General features: G+C 41.6%; 1 protein-coding gene across 2 annotated transcripts in view; it reads right to left on the reverse strand.

Annotated features, from left to right (window-relative positions):
• Positions 1-17,989, reverse strand: part of flnba (filamin B a) — a 110,285-nt gene that overhangs the window by 19,206 nt on the left and 73,090 nt on the right. The window contains exons 22-36 of one of the 2 annotated variants that reach the window (XM_088636584.1): positions 17,482-17,655; positions 16,501-16,663; positions 15,178-15,338; positions 13,426-13,593; positions 10,912-11,035; positions 10,157-10,310; positions 9,212-9,401; positions 8,442-8,689; positions 7,361-7,444; positions 6,004-6,106; positions 5,051-5,191; positions 2,672-2,800; positions 1,900-2,073; positions 818-976; positions 177-380 (exon numbers count right to left, since the gene is read on the reverse strand). In XM_088636584.1, the coding sequence (XP_088492710.1) occupies positions 177-380; positions 818-976; positions 1,900-2,073; positions 2,672-2,800; positions 5,051-5,191; positions 6,004-6,106; positions 7,361-7,444; positions 8,442-8,689; positions 9,212-9,401; positions 10,157-10,310; positions 10,912-11,035; positions 13,426-13,593; positions 15,178-15,338; positions 16,501-16,663; positions 17,482-17,655 (2,376 nt within the window). The remainder of the gene's footprint in view (positions 1-176; positions 381-817; positions 977-1,899; positions 2,074-2,671; positions 2,801-5,050; positions 5,192-6,003; positions 6,107-7,360; positions 7,445-8,441; positions 8,690-9,211; positions 9,402-10,156; positions 10,311-10,911; positions 11,036-13,425; positions 13,594-15,177; positions 15,339-16,500; positions 16,664-17,481; positions 17,656-17,989) is intronic. The other variant, XM_088636583.1, reaches the window with a different exon arrangement.

Consider the following 17,989-nt stretch of genomic DNA (forward strand, 5'->3'; position numbering starts at 1 on the left):
TGTTCACTTGCGGTAAAGTAAAAGTCATTTCAATCACAGGGATATGTAGGAAACTTTGTTATTTTGTGTCACATGATAAAGGCATTTATTAGGCCATCCTGGAGGAAGAAGCCACTATAATAATTAGTTCTGATATTTGACAAGCTATTACAGCATCATGGAACAGCAAAGCTGACCTGCATCCCTGGTGTCTACGATGAAGTCAGACATCTCAAAGGTATGTCCTTCCACCAGCCCTTGACCATAGGCCTTGACCTTGCTGGCATCTCCGATCTCCGACTGCACCACCATGATCGTGATGGGGCTATTGGCAACATGCCGGCCATTCTTTTTAATGCTCACAAGATGTTCCCCGACCTCTCTTGGGATGAAGGAAATACCTGCAGGAAAAAAATCAAACCATACCAGGAAAAATGTTTTCTTCACGGTTCTACCATTTTTCCCTTTCAAGGAATGTATATAAAACTAAGAGACCTCAGTGTTAAGTACTGCCAGGACAATAAACGCTTTTTACTCTAGCAGAAAATCATTTTTATGCTCTGAAATAAATCTAGCTAAGAACAGATTTAACTTTAACTGTTTGATTTTCTTTACATCTGTGTAGCCTTGAGATGGTTTTATACATTTAAATATACTTTAAAAAGGGCAACAACCCTATCAAGATTTTATACACCTTGTACAATACTTCTATATTGATACCCCTTTGCAGGTCTAACAAAAGAACATTTGTAAGCCACAGTCAACAGCATTGTTTCTTGTTCTGCACACTGAATTCCCAGCCAGCGCTGGCTAACTGATGGTGCCCCTGCTATCTCACCAATGTGGTTGTTGGGCTGTCTCTTGAGCAGGCAGGGCTCATCTCGTCCAGATGGCGCCTTGATGCTAGCTGTGAGCAGGCTGAGGTCGGTCTCATTGATGTCCAGGGAGAAGTCAGCGGCCGAGCCCAGCTTGACCTGTGACCTTCTCCTGTTGTCCTCTAAGAAGAAGAAAAAACAAAGGGCTGGCTTAAAGAGCCTTCCATCCCAACAATAACTTCCATTGATCTAGAGGAGGTGCTCACAGAGAAGGATCTCTCAGAAGCACATTTCTTTGATCCATTCTTTAAGCCCTAAAATGGAAGTGCAACCTATTCTTGAGTGGAAACAAACCAACAACTTTGAGGCAGTATTTCACCCGTCTATTAGGTTTCGCAGGGTAAGTGTTAATTTCCGCAGATAGAACCTAAGAAAAAACTCTGTGTCCTCTGAAAGGCAGTACTTCTTTTGTGACTAAGAAGGGGGACTGATTCACACCTCTCATCTCATTTTGTAACCGCTTACTCATGATGAGTGTTGCGGTGGTAACAGCCTGAGCCGAGCGGACCAGACTTCACTTTCTCCGGTTTCACCTGGGGGACTCCCAGGTGTTCCCACTGAGAGACATAACCCCTCTAGCGTGTCCCGGGATCCCTTCCCAGTACAACTCCAGTGGAAGGCACTCTGGAGGAATCCTCACCAGATGTCTTCCAATTTTAGTGTACGTACTGCCGAAGCAAGATCATCCTCAGCAGTTGCATGAGCCACCTCAGCTGTCTCTCAATCCGGAGGAGCAGTGACTCTAATCCAAGGTTCCCCCTGATCGCTGAGCTCCTCACCCCATCATGGAGAGCAAGCTCAGCAGCTTTATAGAGAGACCTGATTTCCACCACTTGTACCCCTAACTTTTCAATTCAAATTAAACAAATTACACTTACTAATCAGCAACGCTTTCTTCCCAACTTAATCCTCACAGACATCCATAACATGTCCCCACTTAGCCCTGAGCTGTTTAATTCTCAAGGCTCTAAATGCATGAAGGGACAGAGATGAGATAGGACAGCTATTTACAAAGGACGCTGTCGCCTGATCTCAGAGTGCTTACCAGTAATTTTGGCAGTGAACGGGCTCCCAGCGATATGCTTGTCATTGTAGCGAACCAGGATATTGTAATCTCCTGGCAGGGTAGGCAAGTAGGCAACAGAGCATGTGCCGTCTTTATTGTCAGTACAGCTGATCTCTGCTTTGGATGGGCCTTCAATGGCCAGGTCCAGACCACCTGTTACAACAACACATCACTCAGTCCAGTGCGTCCCCAAACACAAAAAGCATATGGACATTTTAATCTTCAAAAACTCAAACAGCTGAATGCAGCACATCTGCAAACTCCAGAAAAAAAAAACATTTGGGGAGCATAAAGACTGGTAATAATCATATTAAAAAAAATAGCTTTTCCTTTAAAAGTGCTTAAGACAGCTTCAGTAAATCGCTGCAGGGCACAAGATCATTATGCAAGAAGGGCAACAAAGCATTCTGTAGGTAGTGCAAGGATAATATGTATGCTGTATTACATTTACTAGTAGGATGATACTGAGTGACAATACTAAATCCCTGGCAATATTACTAATGGAATAAATAAACTAATGCATGTTTTTTGTATTTCAGTCAAGTGCACATAGAAATGGTGATGAACTGCACTGTAGTTACTATAATATAAAAGCTAGCTTTCCCTTTTTTATTGTGCCTTGGAAAAGAGTACCACATTATTATTATACCCAGATACTATAAAAGCAGCACTTCTGGTAGTCTGTGATTCATGTGAGTGTGTGGTCTTTAAAGTTTCTCTCTCCATTGTCTGTGTCATCATGGCCGCCCACCTTCTGCGGCGTCCTCAGTGCAGATGGTAAAGGTGGCGGTCTTGTTGGCAATACCATACACCAGGCCCGGCCCATAGGCAGTGACATTGGGGCTGTTAGCATTGTTCACATAGAACTGCAGCGGACTCTCTGAAAGCACAGGAGCAATAAACACATGCCTTCAGAAACAAACAGATTGGCCAAGAATTTTGACCATTCACAACAGCACTTACAATTTACCATGTATAAAAAGGGCATGATGAAAAACACCCCATATCACTGGTAGGGACACGTTCAGAACAAAAAATGATGAAAATGCAATTAAATTAGACTAAAAAACATTTGGTAATTTTACTTATAATGCCATGTTTTTATACATAGTAGTTCCTTACACTTATCTATTAATATAGATAATATACTGCACTAATATAGTGCTTGTCTGGAAACACCACTTCACCACTTAAAGCGCTTTACAGGTAATGGGGACTCCCCCCACCACCACCAATGTGTAGACCCCACCTAGATGATGTGACGGCAGCTAAAGTGCACCACAATGCTCACCACACACACCAATTATCAATGTGGAGGAGTTATGAAGCAAATACTTAGACGGGGTTTATTAGGAGGCCATGATTAGTAAAGGCCAGGGGGAAATATGGCCAGGACACCTGGGTAACTTCCCTACTCTTTTCAAGAAGCACCCTTGGATTTTTAATGACCATTCTGAATTTGTCATATTTTCTCTATGAATTAATTTTCTTTGTGAGTACACTTGGTATATTTTGCTCATATATCTAATCAAAGTCTATGCAAGTACTAAGGAATAGACAAGCATGCAAATAGAAGTAGAACAAATGCTTTCATCAGTTCTCACTTCTTAATCCACATTCACCCTTAACTTTACTTTGGCTGTCACAGGGTATCATTTTAATGCAAATACACACTTAACTTAAGTATCAGGACAACACTGTACACTGTATTTTATACGGTGATGTAGTAACAATATAGGTGGCAAATGAAACATTTATAAAATCTTAATAACTCCACTAAAAGCCATAGATGTTATCAATATGGTTCCCAGCGTGATCACTGTTGATCAGAATCTGATCATAACGCTTACCTCTTCCACAAAAAATTGTTTGATACTCTGTAGTTCCAAAACTCACAATAAAATTCTCAGTCATTTCGTCAGCCTAAATCTTGTCCAACCTTTCCAACCACATAAGAAGAATCCTGGTGATTAGGTTTTTCTAGACTTTGAGTCACAGTCCTCTGTCTGTTCCCTTAACAAAGACTCCCTTATCTATGAGGAAGGTAACGTATTATTACACCCTTCTGATCTGAGAGGTGGAAGGAAGGACAAAAAACACTCAATGGAACTTGGATCTGTGTTACAAAGGTCCAGTCATGTCTGGGCTATGATAACGTGAGAGAGAAACCTTAGCACCGACAAGTACTGTAAAGATCACAAACACCCCAACACTCCATTCAAAACCATCACAGTCTGTATTCCCCTAACCTTATGGCATTTAAGAATTTCCTTTCACCACAAAAATTCTTTAGATTAAAGCTGTTTAAAGCCAGATTAAAGACTAACGCTCCTACATCTGCCTGGTTTCCTTCCCTATAGAGTGGCCGTAGTGATGCTTCATTATAAAGAGGCCTGGAGCTCAAGTCATGAGTGAATATGTTTTAATCTCTGTGAGAAATACTGACAGCCTCACGTCTGGAGGTCGATATTTGAAATGCTGATTAAAGTGTGTACACAGCCCTGATAACCATAAGAGTTTCCAACACATCACCATATTCTAAACACAAATGTTGGGGTCCAAGAACGGATTTCATCATCTTTTTTTGCTTTCAACACTTTTCAGAGACCACTAAACATGCCATTGCTTAACTAAGACTAAGGAAAGAGAAAAGGGAGCCCATTTATCCTTTGTAGTAAAGAAAAAAGATTCTCAGACAAAACGTCTGCACAAAAATAACCTGGTACCGATGGGACAGAACTGAAGAATGTTAACCATTCATCGCCATAGGCATTTTGAAATCTAGAGTTTCAGAAGAGGGTTTTGGTTTCAAGGAACTACAAATCGACTATATGTGACCGTTGCGATTCCACACGGTCTCGTGCCCTCCGCCACCCGTTCCGTCCCGCAGCACCTGGGGTGCGAACCCAGGTCTCCGGCGTAATGCAACAGGGAACCAGCCGCATGAGCTAAAGGAGATCTCCCTCAGCCCAGGCAGCTGAGGTCCCTGCTATGTGCAGTGAGGGCGATGACATCACCGTATCCGATCTAGCTCCGCTACATATAGCCTATTTTTAAAACAGATGAACTATTTTCACATAAAATAGGACAAAGTCACTTTCGAAAACCATCAAGTCAAACCAAGCCATACCTGGAATATGAGTGCCATTGTACTTAATGTGCATCTCATGCAGGCCGGCCTCTGTGGGGGCATACTTCACAGTGACAGTGCCATCTTTGTTGTCAATGATGTCCGGCTGGGCAGTCTTCCCTGATGGCATGTGGACCTCACCTGGGGAGAGAAAAAGTTAAGAGCACCTCTACTGAAAACAATTAACCTAACGGGACTTACAAGGCATGCTTCCCTCCATTTTTCATATATAACCCTTTTAATAACCTCACAATTTGGAAAGGGTGGCCACTGAAACAGTTCCCGCTAGAGCCCTCGTTCTGAGAGAAGCGAAACGAGAGAGAATGGAGGATGCTTTCTTTTAAATGGGGCACCTATCACAATGATGATCAGCATTCGGCCAGCTCCTCACAAGAGGCTTTTGTATCTGACAACACTGTAAGCCCCTATGCATATAGTGAGTTACAAGAGCTGCCTGTTGTGCAGCGAGGTCCCAGTTACCCAGCACTGATCTGTCGACTGTATCCCCTTGGCAGCTCACACTCAGATCACCGCCGGTTTAGCCAAATGCCTTCAGGGACTGATCCACCTCAGAGCCCAAGAAGTGTCTCTTTTCTTGACTGAGATACCTAAAACTCCAGGGATAGCTGTACAGTCAAAGGAGAGTATTCCTCAATCCTCAATAACCTATAGGACCTTTAGGAGTCTCATGTTTTAAGGAAATTATGGATATCAGATTTTCATCATGAGGCTCTCATGGCCAGGAAATTTTCAGCTTTAGTTTCGAAAGCTAACCATTTTTTTTAAAAGCAAAGGAAACTGCTTCACCATTGTGTTTGAATCGGAACTGTCTTTTCCCCCTGATGAAAAGAAAGTATATTGAGCCGCCTCAGAAAAGAGGTCTCATGCTAGTCCCACTGTTGGTCCCGAATGTCAGCTGCCTGTTTTAGGCACAGTTCAGTGGTCAGTCTCACCTGTGATCTCTCCCTTACTGAAGGCAAAAGGGATGACCATGTCAAAAGGCCGGAATCCTGTCCCGTTCATGCTGTTGACCGGAATGTAAGCTCCATCTGTCACCTAACACCAGACAAAAACCATAGAGAAGGATCACAACTACGAACCAACGTTACATGATCAACAATCCTCGATGGTCAATGTTTCTCACAATAGCTCTAGGCTAAACTACTAATAGTTTCTCTGACAGAATCTGGATAAGCAAAAGTGAACATAGCACAATAAAGCTAAACCGGATCATCTGATCAGAATGATTTATTGTAAAGATACCGATGGAAAAGAAACAAAGACAGCAAAATGGGATGAAGTGAACCACCCACAGAGCAGGCATGGAGTACATGAGATCTCAGACTGTCTCCACCTGGAAAGGCAAGTGTCTCAGAGTCCTGGAAGAGGAAAACAAGATACCCGCAACCAACCAAGCCAGCTGGAAACACAAAGAGTTGAATGATCACTGTGGTGAGGTCAGACAGCTAACCATTCAGATGCATCATCTTTGCTCTCCCATGTAGTGAATATCCTTAGAAAGGACAGCCAGGGGGGAAGAAAGTTGGAACATACTGTATGAGTCATTCAGGTGAACAGGCCCGAAGCCTGACATTGGCTTCAGCTCTCCTTCAATATCACCACAAAAGTACACAAACTGAAAAAGTGGGTATAGACATTCTCACTAGTTGTGGATGTGGAAGTCATCTTGTATGACCCCATTTGGTTATACAAGAAGGATTCAATTTTAGAAAGAAAGCCAGAAAAAAGTTAATCAAAATATACCGCTTTTTTAAAATCCATATTAACATATTAGGTGTCTACCGTTACTTCACATTGCTCCTTATGACATATCTTTCAAGGAATTTTAATCCAAATAAATCTGTTTGAGCCTTTTTATAGCCGTTATAGTTGTTTCCAATTGAAAAACTACTGCAAACTGAACAGAAGGGGAGTGGTTTAGATTTAAAACCAATGCGATGGGTTAAAATAATGACAGCAGCTCAGATCAGTGCAAAGACCAGATAGGAAAGGCCTCAGTCCCATCTCTGTGCAGAGAGAAAAGTGGTGTGGGAAGAACTTATAAAACAGTTATTGGAAAAAGAAAAAAAAACTATGATGTTTAGTTGGTAAGAAAAAAAAGGCGTAGAAAGACAAAACACTGAGGAAGAAAGGTAGTTGGGGTCAGCTGGTAATCAGTGGGGCAGCCACAGGAATCATTCAGAGCGATTTGAAAAAATGAACGGCAGGGGCCTGTGGAGGTTTGAGGAGGCCTCTCAGCTTCGCAGTCTGTGTGAAAAGGAAAGGAGGGAGAGGGCAAGTTGTCAGTACCCAGGGCTGGAAACCGGGGAGACCAGGGGCTGCTTGCTGCTGCTGGACACTCTGCTCTTGCACCAGAGGGGCCTCATCTGTGGCCTGGAGAATGATAAGGCAGGTTACTCTAACACAGGCCCCAACCACGGATGCACCCACAGACACACAAACCCCTCTGGGATTAGGTTCAAATTTGCCGTGTGATGGAACCAACCACACTTCTTTTCACTATGTAAACAAAAGCCATCAATGTTGCACAAAACATCTCTGGGTTGTTCAAAACAATGAAAAAAAACAACAAAAGGGCTAGTTAACGCATGGGAGAAGAACATAATCAGTACAATGCAGAGCTCTAAAAGTATTTACTCATTCTAAGAACAGAATTTAAAAAATATTACTACGGAGCTCAACACTAGAAGAGAAGATAAGACAATTGTTGAGTCAGAATCCCAGAAAGGGATAGAAAACATCCACCAGTTTAAATACAGGTGCTGCTGCTTGGAGATGTACACAATACAAAAACAGGCAGACATAAGAATGCATATCCACTGTCCTCCTGGCGCAACCGGGTTAAAATGATGGGGTTTGCTCTATGAATTCCCACCTTACACATTACCTGTTGAGGGTCATGCTGGAGACTATAGGGAGACTGTGGTGTTAAAGCCCTCAGGGCTAGGTCAGTTAATTGATGGGTTACCCACGAGGTGAGCATTATGTTGTATATCTGAAAGGCAAATGCTACTGTATATTCATGCAGATATCAATTAAATTTAAAAAATGAATTGCCTGGATCCTGAATGGTGCCAGACCATTAATAGTGTCATGGTAATATTAATAGAGTTATGTAGTTAAATGCAATGCCATGTCATATGATCAAAAAAAAAAGTGGCAGAATTTCATGTGCTGTTTCCTTGTGCTACCTGGAGAAAATGAAGAAAAATATGTCCTCATTTGTTTAACACTGGTATGAAACCACTGGCAGCTCAGCTTGAAATTAAATTCACAGAGAGTTTACCTTCAAATGCTTGATATAAAAGATCAAATGACGCAGCATGTTATATAAAGCTGAAGAAAAAAACAGTCAAGACAGGGCTCTTACCATGACTTTAAAGGGGCTCCTGGGAACGTTCTCACCACCAAAGCGGACATAAATAATGTAAGTGCCTGATTTGGGGGCGGTATAAAAGATGTCAAAGGTCCCATCTTCATTCTCGTTGACATCTGCTTCCACCTCCGTCCCATCTGGGGTGACCACAACACAGGACACTTTCCCTCTCCCAGCACGCTTTGCGTTCACCACGAAGCCCACTTCCTGTCCGATGGCAATGACTGGGCCCAGTCCAGGACCTGGAGAGCAAGGTGATGTTAACCAGTCCTGTAGCAATGTGCCACAGAGATTCAAAATGCTTTTCTCTATTCAATTCAAGCTGCTGTGCTTGTGACTAAGGCATAAATGTATGAGTTCGCCTGCAATATCAACAGCATCCAAGAATTCCAAGACATCAGGTCAGACTGACCGGGGAAATAATTACTGCAAGAATGCAGATTTACAGGCATTCGCAACACATACTTGCAAACTCACCAATGATATCCAACACAGGCAGAGTTCTCTCAAACAGCAGTCTTTTTCAAAATGTGTTACAGTTGGATTTTTTAAAATGACAACTGTTCTTTCGTTCACATGGCCTTAAATAATACAATTAACGGACATAAACCTCCATTGTTCTCTAACAGCTTCTGATCCACATACTGTATAAAGACTGGCAAAAGAGCAAACTGCTCTTCTTGGCTTGGGCCGTACAGAGAATGAGCGGGAGTTCAGTCGAGCCCTGGCAAATTATTCGCCCATTCCGAAGACTTCACACTCACCTTCCAACGTGCACTTGCTGGCATCTCCGGTGGTGGTGGCGCGAACTCGGTAGGGTGAAGTGGGGATTTCATCTCCCCCGTATTTGATGACGATGGTGTAGCGCCCAGCCTTGTCGGGGACGTAAGAAACGCTGTAGGTGCCATCCCTGTTGTCGTGGATCTGGGCTTTCTTTGGCTTCCCTTCCTGATCCTGATGGAAAAACAGAATAACGCAGGGCCGCGTCAGGCTGGCGCTCCTTCCTTCCAAGGGTAAGATCAGAGAGAGTGATGGGATGACTGCGAACAGGGCAAGTATTACAGACAGCCAGGGTGCCAGGAGAGCGGCTGAAGTCAGATTTTAACAGCCTTTCGGGAAGAAATTAGAGTGGAGCTGATCTGGGTGATTTAGAATAGCTTTTGCAAATCTTGAATTATCATCAATTATCCAACTCTGGTAATAAATTTACAAAGCACTAGTTTTTCTCAGCAAGGCGACATCACAAATTTGCCTTTTTAAGAATTGTTTATTGGCCTCTAGTCAAATGCCCATTTATCACGTAACGGGAATTACCACTGGAGTTTTATTTAAGCCAGATTCCTCACTTGTCATGCTAATTAAATGTATGTGGACGTTTTCTTGGCTTCAGTACAGATGACTTAACAGGGCTGAGTAAAACCTGATGAGCCTGATCCTTGATAGAATAAGTATCCTAACACCACGAAACCTCACAACTCCACGTCACTACAAACTGAATAATAGGTTCTATGCAATGTCTGTATGCTGAAAACATTTTTATTGCTCACAATCCTCAGACCAATTTACTGAGGTAACTTCTTTCCCCCCAAAAATGTGCAAAAATAATCAATAGAAATCTGTACGGAGAGCAAAGCTGCTGCCAACTTTGCTGAGCCTCTGAGCTATGATATTTTAAACTCATGCCCACGTCAACTCTTGTGTCCACTCACTGTGATCTGCACCGACAGCTGACCCTCCCCAGCATCCTTGGCATCAAGGGTGAATTCCACAGGCAGGCTGGCTGGCAGTCCACTGGTCAAGCCTGGGCCACTGGCTCGAACTTTACTGGCATCGTAAGTGGGCAACACTCGGAATTTAAACGGACTGTAAACAAGCAACAGAAACCAACGATGATTTTGAGGACCCAATGGAGTAAAACGTGATTTTTTTACCACGCAATCAGTCTGATTACATAACTGTCTGATTACATTATATAAAACAAAAGACCAGTGTTTTGATTCAATCACCACACGGTCACTAACTTCAAAACATTGGAGACCTAAATCGACTTTGAAGAGTTATTCATCGAATAGCAACTGACTTTTCCTTCCTCCCCAAACATTTTTGAAGAGACCTGGAAAAATCCAGAACCCCAGTGTGTGGGATCCAAGGATTTGGACAGAGAATTACCAGTTCAGGTACAATGAAAAGTCACGTTGCGCAATAACCAGAGACGCACACCACTGTGCTGTTTATAGCACAACTCCAATCTTAATGAGCGGGTAAAAAACAAAATTCCTTCACAACTGGAAACAGGAGGACCACTCTACAAAGGGGTGCAACTAGAGCAAATAGCTCAATCTTGCTGCAGACTGTGAATCTTGTGAGTCTTGGAGGTTCTTGGTTTGCTAGGATGTTAATGAGCTACTTAGTTAATTCATGTGCTGCCATAATCTCACCTGTCCTCCAATGTTTCTGTTCTTACCTGCGAGGGACATCCACATCCGCGTATTTGACAGAAACTGAGTAAGGACCCTCCACCGAGGGGGTGTAAGCAACTGTGTGGGTCCCATCTCCATTGTCAGTCACGTCCACTGGCTCGGCCACACCTAGACACCAACACAAAGAGCAGGCCGTTAACTGGTGCAGAGCGGAAAAGTGTCTGGTTAGGTTTCTGAAGAAGGGGCACCCACACAAAGCCCCGATATTGAAACAGACACAGGTCACACAAACTGAGGTTACACAATCTTTTTTGTTTTTCTGCATATAATAAAAACAAGGCCATAGTCCTTGAGAACATGGCTCCTATTTCCAAAAGATAAAGACATTACATTTGCAAAACAAAGGAGATTTCAGTAGCGTGTACCATCATTTTCTTAATTCGCCATCACACCAGAATACAAATAGTTGATTTTTGTCTTAATCACCCACGCAAACATATATCTGACTCTCTGACTATAATCAAACCATTTTCAAAATTTGCATTCTTATCTTTAACAAATATTTAAAAAATCTGAAACCTGATCATTTGAGCAATTGGAAGAATTCATCAAAGATGGTGGCTTTCAAAAACAATCTCCCACTTATTAAATAAAGCACATAACCTGAAGGCTAGAAGAATCACAAATGAAATCAACAACCAGGTACAGGCATGCATTATTACCGTAAATATTTTTAAATCTGCAATTATGTGTGATTAAAACTCTTGATTCAGATTTTGATTTGAAAATTACAATCAAATGCAGTTTAACAGAGATCTGCAAGTCGAGCCCAAGTTTTGTTATGGAGTATTTAACCATATATCTAATTTCCTAAATGTTTTTAATTAAGAACACAAATTCTACATGAGGCTAGACTGACTTACAGACAGTACTGAATGTGCTGTAAATGAGGCAAAACTCAGAACCTCTCTCGAGGGGAAAAACGTTTGTAACATTCTCTATATTTTTTAAACAATTCCAATGAAATGGAAAATAATTTATGGGTATACAATTAAGTCATTTCTAAATGCTGCTGTTATTTACTGTTTTACTACCAGGGTGCAAAACTGTACACATTTTCTTTGTTAAAGCAGCTGTTGTCTAGCTTTTTCATTTAATACCCTTTTCTTTTTTCTGCAACACACCGTTCTCAGGATTTAAAGCCAGTCTGAGTGAGACAGTAGTGTATAACTAGACAGCTTTTTTGAAGAAGAAGCTCTTTAATGGCACAATATTAGCAGAGATAAAATAAACTATAGAAAGATACATATTCTGCAACAGTTTGCGATCACACTGCATTAAGTGAGAATATTTTTATCAATAATGCTTTCAGGTTACAGATAATTTTTCTGTCAGGAGGTGGGACAGAGTTATCCAGAGTCATTGCTCCTCTATGACACTAGGTGACTCCACTTTGTTTGTGTGACATTTTATTGTACAGACGTCTCCAGCCTTTGGAAAGGTAGACAGAGGCCAAGTGATTGTCACCACTGAGTACCACAAAGCTGAAGGAGAGAGCTCTAGCAGTCGTAACAGCTGACAACAGAGAGAACCACAACTCAGTTGGAGTTTCGCGACAGAGACCAAAGCATGGGAATCAGAGAGCTGCCTTACACATACCAACTGATGCAGTTTTAACCTTATGAAAATACAGGACATCCTAGGGCAGCTAGTATGTTTTTTTATCTCATAACGATCATCAGCATGACCAATGATGTAGCACCATAAAAGGTAACTGCTTTCAAAAACCCCTTTTCACCTGGCCACTGCATATTTTCATAAGGGAAACTTTCAGCTATTCAACATTTAGGCCTCTAGAAATCCCTCCACCTGCAGCTTCATTTATCTGTATTTTGTTTGAGTCCTGTCAGGCAAGCAGGAGAGCTGAATATGTAGCTTCCAACCTGTCCCTTTGTCATCGCCCTTTGGCTCGAGCTTAAAGAGATCCGTAAAAGCTTTCAGGTGACTGCGCCAGGGCTGGGAGTCCATCTCGTCAGCTAGAACAGAAAACTGTTGCCGTTACAGGACAGATAGAGGCAGAGAAGAGTCTAGCCCTTCCCCCTTCACCACACCTGGGTCCCCACCAGTCCTCTTTCCCCCACATCCTTCCAGTCTGTTCAGGAACACAACTCGCCACAACTCACGCCCATACGTCAACTTTCACTAAATCCAGCTGACCTATGACTGCCAGCTCTCAACGATCACAGTTTTACAGCCATGATGTTGCTGCTGGAGCTGTAACATAAGGGGAAAGTAAAGTTCTTCCTAGTGGATTTCTGAAAAGCCTTTCACGGGAAACAGCTGCTTCAGAAAACTGACAACTGTTCACAAGGTCGGTGTCCAACAAGTCGGTGTGCAACACAGCAATGCCATATATGCTGTTAGTCAAAGGTCTTCAAATCTCAGCCCGTTGTGAACAGTCACATTTTTTATTCTTCCTTTCAAATGCCACTGATTTATTTATTTTTGAACCCAAAGCGATGGCTTGTGCCATAAGGAACAGATGGCGGGGTACACACCTTTGGGTGCCAATACAGAGACAGACAGTGGTGCTTGTCCAGCCTTGCTGCAGTCCACAGTGAACTGCTGAGGGATTTTAGCTCGGACCCCCGTGCCCAGGCCTGGTCCGGCGATCTTCACCTTGCTGGGATCCACAACGTCTTTTACTGGCACCTTGAAGGGACTTCCTGTGGCACACACACAAGTTGGGGCAGTTAGTGTCTTTTATCACAACCAAGAATGACAAATTTCCTCTCTTATATGTGGTTTATTAATACATGAAGCACCAATCGCATTTCCCTTAACCGTGCCCTTTTAATAGTCATTCTCCTGTGTCATCTAATCTCCACTGGCATTCAAACTAAACAACCTCAAGCCCCTGTTTCCACTGGAATGTAAATTTAATGTAAAATTAACAGATTAATTGTACTTCCAATAATTTACCCTCACCACACAATAATTAAAACAATATAATGCAGCGTCTCTTATTAGAATCTACTGGAGTTAGCCAAAACCATGTTAGAGAGTAAACATTAGCAAAGCACAGTGAAAAGCATACTACGAGAAATGGGAAACCATGCCTGATTATTGGAAAAAAAAGTAAAAGAACAAAAATACTGACAAATTTACTGTAGAAAAGTTTCACAAGGCCTCTTGATATCAGTATTTTCTGATATACTGATGATACTACAATTAATGCTCCACACTCATGCATGTTTTTTTTTCTGAAGCAAATATTATGGGACCAGCAATTGGTGTCACTATTACACAGACACACAATTGATTCAGGGTAACTGATGATCAGCTCAGGACAGAATGAGGCATGTTGATGTACATACTGTAGCGTCAATTATACGTCTCCCTGCTGAGCTTCATTCAGAAGAGTGAGTAGCTCTCCTGACAGACCCATTCAGGAGCCCCATTACGATCAATTTTTGTTGTTTCTTGAAAGATCATCTGAATTCACATTTAAGGTGAACTCATGTATTTACAAGCAAAGTGTGTCAAAATGAAGGGATTTCTTTTAATGTACAAAAGCTGATCATTTTCCCCAAATTTTTAATTCATTATTTTTTTACAGCAGAAACCTACATCACTATTTGTGTTGTCATTCAGTTATGAGTTCTAAAAAAGAATAAATCACAACCCAGAAAATCTACATACAGCAATAAGACCCAAGACATAATTAATCACCCCCAATCTCCTGTAGTATCATCAGCTTTCACTGGACAACTGATATCATAAATAATATATAGATAATGTATATAAAGGAGATATGAGCATTCTAGTAGGTTTAAGATTAAAATTATATGACTGTTGCTTTCTTGATTACAATTTAATCTAAAAACAGAAGAAAGTCACTGCTGAAAAATAAAATGAACAACAGCAAATATAAACCATACAGACTAAAATCGAATTGGTTCACTTTAAACATAACTAAAGCATACCAAACCAAAAAATGTCTGTGAAGGGGAGAATGCATTTCCATGAGAGCTAGCCATATGAAATGGACTTCTCCATTTATGTTGGCTTTTTCCATAACTGCATTTTTGTGATTTAGTGGGATTTAAGCAAATTTTGTTCAAGTCCACAGTTGGCCACTCCTCAAAATTAGCCAAAAATCCCAACTCAGGCAGGTTACAATGCAAGCGTTTGTTCAGCAGCAATCACAGTAAATGCAGGTCTTTCAGCAGGTGACCACTGTTGCCAAATAGAGCATTATTCCATGTGTGCTTCCACACTGGTGTTCCGCCTCTCTGGCTGAAATGTACCTGGTATGTGCTGTCCCTCATAAGTGATGTTGACATCATATATCCCTGGGACATAGGGGATATACTCCACATTGCAGCTGCCATCTTTGTTGTCTTTGCAGGACATCTTGGATTCTGAAGGTCCCTCCACTGTGATTCCAAGACCACCAATGCCTGCTCCTCTGTCACAAAACCCAAACCAGTTTTTAAGCTTCAGAAACAACGGAAGGCTTCAAACTGGTCTATTTTTTTTAAAAAAGGCCCCACAAATCATATAGATAGAGCTTTTCATGTAAATTACAAAGGGTGCAACAGACAATTATACTGCCTTATGAAATTCTGTACCATCTTGTAATTGGAGATGTACTTTCTAAGTGATGCGTCTTCCAAGCTTCAACATTCCTCTCTTTCTCTACTGCGAATGTTTTAAACACAAGATTTTTCTGAATGCTTACAATCCCTTTCTCTCATTTTAGAGAAAACGCAACTATGCCACAAGCGATTTTTTTTTGTCACACTGAGACTTTTATCTCTTTCTGAATCAACATATTGAATCAGGGAGGAATTTAAGTATAAATGCGGTAGTGAGTGTTACTTATTTGACCTATTTAACAGAAACCTATAATGATTTCTTAGGAATGTGGCATATTAAGTATTTGATTTTAATCAGCTGAACTCAGCTTTTTTTTTTTTTACACAAAGATGGTTGTGACCACATAACGTTGTTTAAAACTGTTTAAACTCGAGCAGATGTTTTCTAAATCAGGGTTTCACGATCCTATTCCTGCTGATCCGACGTCGACTAGAGCCTCTGCTCTTTTAAAGCTCTCAGAATGTTTTGTTTTTCCAAGCTAGTGGTCAGGATGAACAATTTCTCAAATCAGTTCACGTTTCAGGAAACTAAGAGTGTGTTCAATGCACTGTAAAACATCGATCCTATGAAAATATGAAAAGTCAAGACTGAATGGAAGCAGGTGTGAGGTGATCCAAACAATGGACTATGGATGACTTTAACCCAGAAACTGAAAAAGATGCATCTAGAAACTGTAAAATAAATAATGGCGGTCTCACAAGTGTACCCATCAACACCCTCCCATTATTTTGTAACCCTCCCACCGGGGGAATGAGTGTACAGGTGGCTAAAATTACACATTAATAATATTCGGAAAAGAGTGACTAGCTGCCCTTTGTGGAGCCCATTCACTGAGTTGACACCTATATACCATGATTGCATAATCGCACTGTTTGGGGGTATTTGTAAGACTGTAGAACCCAAGCAGATTTGAGAAGCCGTACCTGCTCAGCATCAAACAGAACAGAAAGGTTAGTTCCACAAGGACTCACCTGGTGATAATGGAGAAAGTGTTGGGCTGCTCTGTTAGGGCCTCCTGGAGCCCAGGTCCCTTAGCTACCACCCTAGAGGGATCACAGCCCTCTGACACTCCCACCTGGAAGGGGCTGCTGGGTACAGGGACGTCATCATACAGCACCTCCACACTGTGCACACCTGAGGACACAGCAAACCACAGCCACTGAACATCAAACTGGGAAACCACGCTAGCACTGATCCTCACTGTTATATACATGAAATGGCTAGAGCCTTGGAAAGTGGTGAAATACCCAGTTTATTATTTAATTTAATGGTCATGACCAGTTTTCATTCCTTATGCAGTATGCTGGACATTTATGTAATCACACACATGTCAAAAAAACAGGAGCTACTGTCAACATTTTACATGACCACAGAAAAGGCTACCAAACCATCCAATTCTGAACACCCTATAAGCATAAAAATACATGCAGATCTGTATGCAGCAGGGGTTAAAATCTAGCTAGGGTTAAGAGCAGAGGATTACAGATAATGTTAGGGTCGGATTGGTGTTGAAAAAGAAAAACTGAATCACTCCCAGAGGCACTGGCATACCTGGAGAGATTATTACGTGGTGAAACTGAAAAGTCAAACCCATTCTGTACTGCATAGTATATTGCAAAGATTCTGAATCTGCTTTTCATTTGGGTCTGGAGTCAATGGTTGCTGTCAGACTGGATTTACGTTTGCTAGCATTATGAATCTTGATGGATTCAGTTGACAGTACTGGCTGTAGTGCAAAACACAGAACGCCAAAAAATATTTTGTGTTGCCATCATCCACTGCAGTGTTTCTTCTTAATTCTTATTTATTTTTTCCTTTCAAGAATTCCCCAGATCTTTTTTTAAAAATTTTTTTTTAAATCTTGCAAAACTTTGGCGCTTTTCCCCCTCTCAAAAGATAAGATCAAGGTTGATTTTTTTTAACCTCTGGTGCCAAAACGTATTGTACCGTACCGTTCTCGAAGGGTGTGTATTCCACAGAGTAGGTCCCATCAGCCTCATCCTTCACCATGCAGTCGGTGCAGGCACCCGAGGGGTTCTTAACGATCGTCTTGATATGATTCCCTCCAATCTTGGTCAGAGAGCGAGCGTCCACTGTGAATTCAGTAGTAGCTTCCCGGAAAACTCCTAGATGAAAAGCGCAAAGAGTGAGAAGACAAAGAGACTTATGGGGCTATTCATGGCTGCTGGCTGGGCTATTCCCAGATCTGAAATCATGAATTATAATTCAGATCATGAATTCAAGCTCCATCATAAACCACCTCTGTTTTGGATAGTGGCCTCTCAGCATTTTTTGATAAATACTAAAATACTAGAGATGAGCCATTGGGAGTTAAACATCCTACACATGGAAGAATTTAGCATACAAACCATACACACCTTCTGCAATCATTCATAGAGAGTTGCCACAATATTGGTAATAGATGATATTGAATATAATAAGTGCTTTAAAGGTTAACAA

The sequence above is a fragment of the Lepisosteus platostomus genome, chromosome 6 (assembly GCF_059453375.1).
Source record: "Lepisosteus platostomus isolate fLepPlt1 chromosome 6, fLepPlt1.hap1, whole genome shotgun sequence".
NCBI classification, from domain to species: Eukaryota; Metazoa; Chordata; class Actinopteri; order Semionotiformes; family Lepisosteidae; genus Lepisosteus; species Lepisosteus platostomus.